General features: G+C 35.5%; 1 protein-coding gene, 1 long non-coding RNA gene and 1 pseudogene across 2 annotated transcripts; 1 reads left to right on the top strand and 2 right to left on the bottom strand.

Moving 5' to 3' along the window:
• Window positions 1-2,113, top strand: part of LOC107557936 (guanine nucleotide-binding protein subunit alpha-12-like) — a 7,091-nt pseudogene extending 4,978 nt beyond the window's left edge.
• A 1,100-nt stretch (window positions 2,114-3,213) lies between these two features.
• On the bottom strand, window positions 3,214-7,298 carry LOC107557935 (BRCA1-associated ATM activator 1-like). Its single transcript, XM_016241522.1, has 7 exons — window positions 7,257-7,298; window positions 7,005-7,169; window positions 6,804-6,888; window positions 5,893-5,991; window positions 5,611-5,780; window positions 4,394-4,476; window positions 3,214-3,892 (listed from the first exon to the last, which is right to left on the bottom strand). Exons 1-7 carry the CDS (start codon window positions 7,296-7,298, stop codon window positions 3,235-3,237), a joined length of 1,302 nt encoding a protein of 433 aa, XP_016097008.1. The 3' UTR covers window positions 3,214-3,234.
• A 1,069-nt stretch (window positions 7,299-8,367) lies between these two features.
• On the bottom strand, window positions 8,368-9,213 carry LOC107557942 (uncharacterized). Its single transcript, XR_001605443.1, has 3 exons — window positions 9,069-9,213; window positions 8,636-8,844; window positions 8,368-8,517 (listed from the first exon to the last, which is right to left on the bottom strand). It is a non-coding gene; the product is annotated as an uncharacterized lncRNA (long non-coding RNA).
• Between the last annotated feature and the right edge of the window lie 380 nt (window positions 9,214-9,593).

Raw genomic sequence — 9,593 nt, 5'->3', positions numbered from 1 at the left:
ATCAAATCAACAAGTGAGACAAGTGTGAGTTTTCACAATTTCTTACGAAAATTAATAATTTTCCAAACCTAACTAAATAACTGGAGGCAGAGTTATTTTTAACTCCATGTAGATCACAAACCTCTGAAATCGGTTGATAAATGTAAACGTTATCGTGTTTTTATCCAGAAAAAAACGCAGCTCCTCCATTTTCCTCCATTTATTTTTAAGGCAGTCTTACCTTCACAAACATGGCGGACGCGTTGACGTATCGCAGCAACGGCTCAAAGCGGCCAATGAGGCGTCTAGGTATTTATTATGTCTATGAACGTGACAGTCACGACTCATGCAGCTGTAAGGTTTTCTTTTTCTTTTGTTTTTACTCGCAATCTTTACAACACGCATTACATTACGTATTTCATGGCACACTCGTTGAATGCGTATTTGGCGCCAGCTATTGTTGTGGGTGTATTATTAACAAGTCAAAGTATAATAAGACGACCGCGTTTTTTCAGATGTATTTCCAAGAAAAAAAACATTCTTATATTCGGGTCAATACGGTGTGATTTTTGAACCTTAAACCGTGTAAACACATTGCATTACACCAAATACACAAAATAATGTTCTTTTTAGCAACGTCATATGACCCCTTTAATATTATATATGTATAATATTAATATTATAAGTATAATTATATATGTACATTACAAAAAAAACATAAGTTTTCAACATTTCTGCATTACTTTCTGTGAAAAGGGTCTTTTATGCACCTGACCAATCAAACATCACATTATGCTTATGGGGGTTACTTTTTCATTGACTCACTGACATACTCTCTGTACTTGCAGAATTACTTGCGATACAATCAGGGCATTCTTTATGCACATAAAGAACGGAGAAACTTAGGAGAGCATTATTTTGAGCTCCGCGATAGCCCATTCACAGTAGCAGAATTCTCTGTCTTGCATTAAATTTTGAGAAAAACAGCCACGTATTTAGATATCCAGTCATTCTTGAGAAATGGGACAAAACGGTGCAAAATTGAAAAAAATAAAACCTTGTACTCAGACAAATGAAACTACATTTATGTATCTTATATGTACTAAGCTACTGAGCTATGCTTTGATACAACCTCCCAACTGTTCTCGTTTTTAACAAAATGTGCTTTTTTTTTTGCTTGGACTGTGTAATATAATTTCAGCTTTATCTTTAACAGCATTCAAGATGTTTTTAACATTTCAAAACACATTCTCGTGTTAGCAGACAGATTACACTTTCACATGTGACCGACAATTCAACAACAAATGTAAAATATCATAATGAAATATTATCAAAATATTCAACTGACGGAGGTGACGAAAACCTGAATTTGAAGTCATTTTAACTATCAAATACGTTGAATCAGTCAATTACTGTATTAAAACAAACAGTGAGTATGTTATTGTTTATAAAGCTTTTATTCAAGAGTCACATTTAAGTATTTTGATATATTATTGGAACACAAAATCCTATGGTGGTGACATCTGACGGTGTTGACAAATTTGGCATTTCTTTCACAAAACCAATGGAGTTCATGTAGAAGCCATTTTTATTTTTTTCTGTTGATGCTAGATGCTAATGGAACCTGCTTCAGGAGAATCAAATGATCTAAATATTTCAAATAATTTCCTCAAAAATTGGAAGATGGTGTTGACATATCATGGCTGTGACACAGGAAAGACTGGATCCAATGATTATGACCAAACCTTCTTTGGGCACAACTGCCTGATTCAGTCAATGAATGAGTTTGAGCGCTTGTGCAATCTCAGGAGATTCCTCAAACGCCCCATCATACTCTTCTTTAACAAAATGGACCTGCTGGCAGAAAAAAATACAGACTGCAGATATCCAGAAGCATTTTCCTGAGTTCCAAGGTGATCCTCACAGGCAGGAGGATGTGCAGGAATTCTTGGTTCAAAGCTTTCAAAAGAGGAAACGGAATAACAGCAGGCAGATTTTCTTTCACATGACCACTGCTGTGGACACAGAACATTTTCAGAAAGTTTTTGAGAGTCTTAAAGTTGATATAATGAGCTGGATCCTCAAAAACTTTCAATTGCTGTTAGGGTTTCCCGAACGGGGGTTCATGAATTGATGAAAAGCAAACAATTATCTAAATCTAATAGAAAATTAAAATAAACAACTGAGGCTGCAGAATTACTATAAATGAAACTGAAATTGCGTACACAGTCTGATGCACTGCGTGCTACAGAGTGAAGAGCAAAATAAAAGCTTGAGGGATTGTATGTATGGAAATGAAAGATTTTTCAAATTTAAGATGTATGGAAATGTATTTTACAGTAGTTGTAATTTGCAATAGTAATATATTTGTCTTCCATTTTATAATTAGTTCATACTAAATATGAATTATTATTATATTAAATTTTATTGGGTTCCTAAAACGCCAGTGTGAAGGTGAGACATTTTCATATGAGATGAAATGTCATATCAGTAATCGCAATATACATTTTCTGGCCAAGTTGTGCAGCCCTTTAAATAATATTAATTTAAAATAAAAAAACAAACCAATACTAACTAAAAAAAATAAGTATTTTTATCTATTTACTTGTCTATTTAATTTGTCATTAAATTAAAATATTACCTTATAAATATATATAACTCTTTCCCCGCCAGCCACCCCCAGCATTTTTGATCATTTTGACAAAACTTTAATGGCACCCCCGAAATATTTGGTTGTATGAATATCTAATCTGAACATGCAATATGTCAAAAGAAAGAACAGAGCCTCTGCTTTTAAACAAAAAAAAAAAAGTTTTATTCTAGCCTAGAATAAATTAATGCATTTATTCATGCATTCTTTTTTTAATCAACACTTGAATGTAGGTCAGTTTCATTAATATTTTTTAATGTTTGATGATCATGTTATTTTACATATGCATTGCTTACATATGCGACCTTTTGTTTCTGATTCTCCTTCGCCTTTGTTTTGATCCGGAGATTTAGCCATCTTGCAGAAGATGTGTAATAGCGCCCCCTATGTATAACAGTGGAAACACAAATAGCCAGAAAATTCTGTCTATGGCAGGGAAAGAGTTAAAATTTCTAAGGTGTTCGGCTGACAAAAAAGCTTGGGAAGTTTTTATAGAAACATTTCCAGCAGATGAAAAAAGGTAAAGAAAAATGAAAATACAGGTTGGATTAAATTTCCTTTATTAAATTTCCATTAAAAAAGTCAAACTGTTGCACAGTATATTCTCAATAGCAATCCACTATATTCTCCTCTCTCTGCTGGGCTGCTGAAAGAATGTCCTCCATTAGCGATTGGGGCGAATTAACAACATGATCACTACTCAACATCAACATCCTCTGCATGTCATTTAGATCTAGAATCTGCAGTATCGTGGGTAGGCTAATGTCCTTGATGCAGTGCAGCTGACTGTCCGTTCTCTCATCAGATCCTGTAGCTCCATCTGTGGCACACACAGATGCTTTGGCCTGTTGTTTGTTGAGGTATCTTCTCTGCACCTCATCCCCCCATCTGTTCCCACATACATTCAAGACAAGAGTGCTGTGATCCAAATCTGCAGTCTCAGCTGTAAGTGTTCTGAGTCTGACTAAGAGTGCACAGGCTTTCTCACACACTGGTCTGTCGCAGTCAAACAAGCTGTTAAACAGCAAGTCAAACAGCCCAAAATCTTTCAGTCTGCTCAAGGCTTGCGTCAAACGTGTCTTTTCGGCGAAATCAACATTCTGCATGTATGGACAGCAGGTCAGTGTCTTCTCCATCAACACTTCTGCTAGCTCCAGCGTGTGCATTTTCACTTCCCAGTCAAAATCGTTGCCTCCCAGTGAAAGGACAGAGCTCAGGGATGAGTCCAAGGCTGTTACGAGGTGTGATCCTTTCAGCCATGATGTGAAAGCTTTGACCACTGCTCTACGAGGGAAGCCCTCTGTGTCCTGAGAGAGAACGTTCATCATCTGTGTCAAAGCCTTCTCCTAAAGTCCAATAATACATAAAAACATGTGATTAGACTGAGAAACAAAATGTCTCATTTAAATGATCCGTGGGCTACAATTATGCCACTGGACAAGGTCTGGAAGGCTGGTAGTTCATTAGCGACTCAAATCTTTTTGTTTTTTTTGGTTCAAATAAATGCATTTCAGCTGGTGGTTAGCAACAGACAGGGTTGAGATAGTGAATAACATACTGTTTATGAATTGTTCATGTAGTTTAATTTTCCTCGGAGAAATCAACATTCTGCATGTATGGACAGCAGGTCAGTGTCTTCTCCATCAACACTTCTGCTAGCTCCAGCGTGTGCATTTTCACTTCCCAGTCAAAATCGTTGCCTCCCAGTGAAAAGACAGAGCTCAGGGACGAGTCCAAGGCTGTTACGAGGTGTTCAGCCATGATGTGAAAGCTTTGACCACTGCTCTACGAGGGAAGCCCTCTGTGTCCTGAGAGAGAACGTTCATCATCTGTGTCAAAGCCTTCTCCTAAAGTCCAATAATACATAAAAACATGTGATTAGACTGAGAAACAAAATGTCTCATTTAAATGATCCGTGGGCTACAATTATGCCACTGGACAAGGTCTGGAAGGCTGGTAGTTCATTAGCGACTCAAATCTTTTTGTTTTTTTTGGTTCAAATAAATGCATTTCAGCTGGTGGTTAGCAACAGACAGGGTTGAGATAGTGAATAACATACTGTTTATGAATTGTTCATGTAGTTTAATTTTCCAGAACCCAATAATTATTTCTGCAGTTATATATTTTTTGTCTGCTAACAAAATTCTTTTAAATTTAGTCATTATTGATGTCATTGAAATTGCATCTTATTTTAGTTAACAAAATAACATTTAACTTGACGAGTTTTTAAATGCATAAAATTAAACCAAACACTCTATGTTCACTCTATGTCTCAAATTGAGTCAATATTGATTTCATTTTAGTTATTTTTACTAAAAAGAAATTCTTAAATTGCACTCAACTTTTAATTACGCAAGTGCAAAATTAAACCCAAATATTCATACGTTTTATATATTTCATTAAATATGTATCAACATATAACAAAATGTGTACATTTTGTGCAGATGTAAGTTGTAATATGTTTATGTTGTGTACATATAAGATTAATCTAATTTGTATAGGATGTGTTTTGGTTATTTTAAACAATCATTTTCTTTCTAGATTTCACTTCTATCAAAACATTGATAGTGCACTGTTAATATACTGCAGTGTTATTTTCCATATATTTTCATCAAAAGTATTTTGTTGGTGAAATGAAAAAAAAAAGTTACAATTAAATTTTAATCAATTTTGTTGATGACATTAACACTGCACTTACTTTTGAGCAACAAATATGAATTTGTCATTTAATGTAAACAGCAGAAGATTTAATTTATGGTGCATCGTGTCAAAAATGCAGTCTACAATAAAGAGACCTATATGTCACTTGTCATTTTGTTCTCTTGTGCTCTTTTATGACATTATTGAATAGAACAAATTGCTTTAAAAATCTGGGATTGAGGTGTCTACATTGAGCAGAAATGGGCAATCACTTTAGAAAAATGCAGGACCATTCTAAAGATCATATTTGAAAAGCTGGAATTGTGTGCAATGTGTCTCACCAGAAGGTTGCTATTTCTCTCAAGTGCCGCCTGATGGAAAGAAGCAGTAACTGCCTCCCCAACCGCAGCCACAGCACTAGCTCTGACATAGCCTTCTGTGTCTGCTAATGAAGACAGGAGAACAGAGACCATACCACTGGTGTGGAGTGCTTCAGTGAAACCACTGTTACCTGGGAGAAAGAGACAAGAAGTACAATAATAAGGATGAAAATTATAACTAAAATAGTCTGCACAGCAATAAATGAAATTATAAAAGTGTAGAGATAAATATGCTTGTGGTACCATTGAGAGCAGCGGTCAGCTGGGTGATGAACTCTAATGTGGAGTCTCTCACATCCCATAGCAAATCCCACATCCGTTTCTCCAATACAGGAAAGAGGTCTGCAGAACACACATGCTAGCTTCATGACCATCTACTGCCAAAATATTCACAATAGCTCACAATGTCTGCATTTTGACATCAATCCATTTCATTTCAAAACAATAGCATCATTTTTGAACCTTTAAAGGGATTGTTCACCCAAAAATGCACATTCTGTCATCATTTATTCACACATCTTACTTAGACTTGATCTGTGCATCTCTAATTCTCAATAACTTACAATGTATGTGTGACGAGAGGGGCGGGGCCGAGAGCCGTGGGAACGGAGCGAGGCCGCTAGAGTAAATGCTAATGCGAGTCACCTGCGCCACTCACCGGTCTCGAGGATAAAAGGAGTCCCACGGAGGAGCTCCGGAAGGATAAAAACAGTGAAAGACGACAGTTTGTGCGCGACAGTCATCCGCGAGGGGCTGTTGCGCTATTTTGTGTTTACTTTATTATCAAAGTTTTGTTTAAATGTTCACCGGTTGCCACCGCCTCCTTTCCGTGACTACGAACTGTGTTACAGTATGGTTAAAAATATATAATGGAAGTCCATGGGAACCGAAACTGTTCAACATATAGCATTTAGAACACAAAAGCCGGTATTTTGAAGAATGTTGGTAACCAAACGGTTTTGGTTCCTATCGACTTCTTTTGTGTTTCGCAGAAGAAAAGTCATATAAGACATGAGTGTACATTTTTCATTTTTGGGTAGACTATCCCTTTAAATGATAAATGATAAAGGATCTTGCATAGAAATCGGTATAATTGTACTTTAATTCTTATTTTGGGTACATTTTTATCAGAATGGGGTTAAAGAGCTCCTCACCATGGCTGATAAACTGCAGCAGATCAGGGAAAGGTGAACAAACAGCAATCCACCTCACAGTGGCCTGAAATGTTTTCTTCAAGACCTTGGAAATCACAGAAAGTTTCAAGTAAATGAGCGGTTTCAACAGCTGATCCACTTTGAAGGCAAAAATCTGAAGCAACTAATATTAGTAACATATAAGGATGAATATAAACTTACTGTGGCATGGGAATCTGGACTCTGTAAATAGTCCAAGAGGACACCAAATATGTCCTTCCTTAAATCCACATTTTCTGTATATAGAAAAATTAATCGAGATTCAACACAAGAATTACTTTCAAGACCAATGATGCCAAAACCAGGTCTACCACAGCCCTCTGAACCCTTTTCATTATTTTTCAAAAAAGTATCTAAAAACATTCAGAATTTATAGTTATAATTTTAAAAAGTAATAGATTTTGAATCTATAACCCAGGCCAAAACCAAAAGGATAGTTCTGCTAGAATATAGCATCTCCCATGTAACATGTTATAAGGATATCTTTGCATTTATGATATGGCTTACTCATCACAGTTAAGTTTAAGGTTGTTACAAATAATTTGATCAAAAACTTAACTCAAACTGCAATTTATTGTTGTTTGGTGGCTAAGCTGGTGGAAAAGCTGAATTTTAAGCATTACTCCAGCCAATCCAATGTTAAAAAACGTGCCGACTGTTGAAAACAGCTGTTCTTTTGAACTTTTTATTCCTCAAAGAATAAAAATAGCAATAGTAATAGTAATACTATATAAGAGCTGTCAATCGATAAAAAGTTTTAATATAATTAATTACACAATTCATCCATTAATTAATCTAATTAAACACATATTAAATCACACATCAAATGTGGCTGAGAAATTACCCACAAAAGATCATTTAAAGCCATTGTTGTGTTACATGAGAAAAGGATGAAGTAGATATTACAAAAACTAGCTTTAGAAAAAAAATTGTCATGTTAATTTTTTTGTTTGTTTTTCCATTTTCCTTCCTTTATTTTTTTATTTTATTTTTTGGGGGGTGATCCCTATCCCTTTAATTAGTTTTTTTTATTAATATGGATTTTTTTTATTACTATGTAAATATGAAATTATTTTGTAATAAAATGATACTCTAAATTCCAAACTTAATTGCATTATTTTTTGCCCCATAACTTAATTCGACAGCCCTATTGTGTGTGTATGTATATATATAAAGTTATTGAATGTATTTATATGTATATAGGTTTTTTTTATGCATTTAGGTTATTGAAACTACAGGAATTATGTAATTTAATAATTTGAATTATTTGTAATTGTGTTTATTGAACACCTAGTTTCCAAAAAAAAAAAAAAAAAAAATTTGTTACAGTGGAAGTACCAAGAATTTCTTAAGAAGGCCCTCAAATACTTCAAAAATTGTCTTAGATTTTGGGGGGGCTTAAAGTAAAAAAAGTTGAGAACCTCTGTGCTAGACATTAGAGTGAGCAAGTAAGTATATATGCTGCCAGTAATGTAAATATGCCACTGATGTTGTGAAAACTATTGTGGAAACGGTCTCACCTCAAGCAAATGGAAGCCCTGTTTGGTGGCAGCCAGAAGTCCAGTGAGTTTGAGGGTGAAAGAAATGATAGCAGGATCTGTAGTTTTAGACGTACAAACACTAGAAATAAACTCCAAGAGACACGGCTGATGCTGCAAAAGCACCTGTCCATTACCTGAAGAAACAGAATAGTTACATAATCACTACAAGTACTACAATACATACAATATATCACTCTACCAACTCTTCTCAACTAGTCAAAAAATGTATCCATTTGATTGCAGGTCTCTCACTTTGGATATGCAGCTCTTTGAACCAATCAAGCAGCTTCTCTAAAGAGGTGTCATCGGGTGGAGACTGCTGGGGGTCGGCCAGGACCAGGCAGACCTCTGGTAGCAAAGATAAGCAGTCACTGTCCATGATATCAAAGTCCCTGGATCACCAGCCCATAGTTTCTCCAAACAGGACAAGTCTGTTTAATGTAGTACTCGGTCAAATCACACTGGAAGTAGCAACAATAAAATATGTTACCTATATAAGTTACCTTGACACAACAGGGTACGTAAGTATAGAGAAATGATTCAAACGTTTGCAACTGTCTTGCATAACAAGACTTTAAAAAGCAAGTGGAAAAGCATCTTCACTCTGAACGTAACTACAATAAGGAAACAAAACACCCATGTATCACATTTAAAACAGCTTGATATAAAAGTGAGCTGCACTTACTGTACTTTCGCTCCGTACGGCGTGCAGGAGATGACACAAAAGAAACTACATCCTGTGCGTTTACGGCGCGCAGCGTTGACGCTTCTAGCGGAGTATGCGCAAATCCGGCGCACTTTAATGTTCTTGAATAGCGTAACCGCCTCGCACTCACTCGCATGGTTACAGCACACACGTTTTGAGAGTTCCTAACTGCGCAGTCAAGAGGCAGCCAGCATCAACACTATCTGACGCATTTCTACTAGTTGTGTAGCTAAAAGCAAACACACTGCATCATACTCAACAATTCCAGCTTGTCAAATGCAGGATACGGTAAACTGCTATTAAAAAAAATCCCTGAGCAATAATATTATGACATCTTACTTTATTGTGTTTTTCTGTGCGCTAAGAATAAAAGGACAATTTCTGATAATTTGATAGCAAGCACAAAATATGTGTCATATGCATCCTGTCATATTTTGCACATCTGTCATTTATATATATATATATATATATATATATATATATATATATATATATATATATATA

The sequence above is a fragment of the Sinocyclocheilus grahami genome, unplaced genomic scaffold, assembly GCF_001515645.1.
Source record: "Sinocyclocheilus grahami isolate Dianchi unplaced genomic scaffold, SAMN03320097.WGS_v1.1 scaffold625.1, whole genome shotgun sequence".
In the NCBI taxonomy this organism is placed as follows: Eukaryota; Metazoa; Chordata; class Actinopteri; order Cypriniformes; family Cyprinidae; genus Sinocyclocheilus; species Sinocyclocheilus grahami.
Note: the sequence above shows the minus strand (reverse complement) of the source record. Positions and strands in the feature narration are given on the sequence as shown.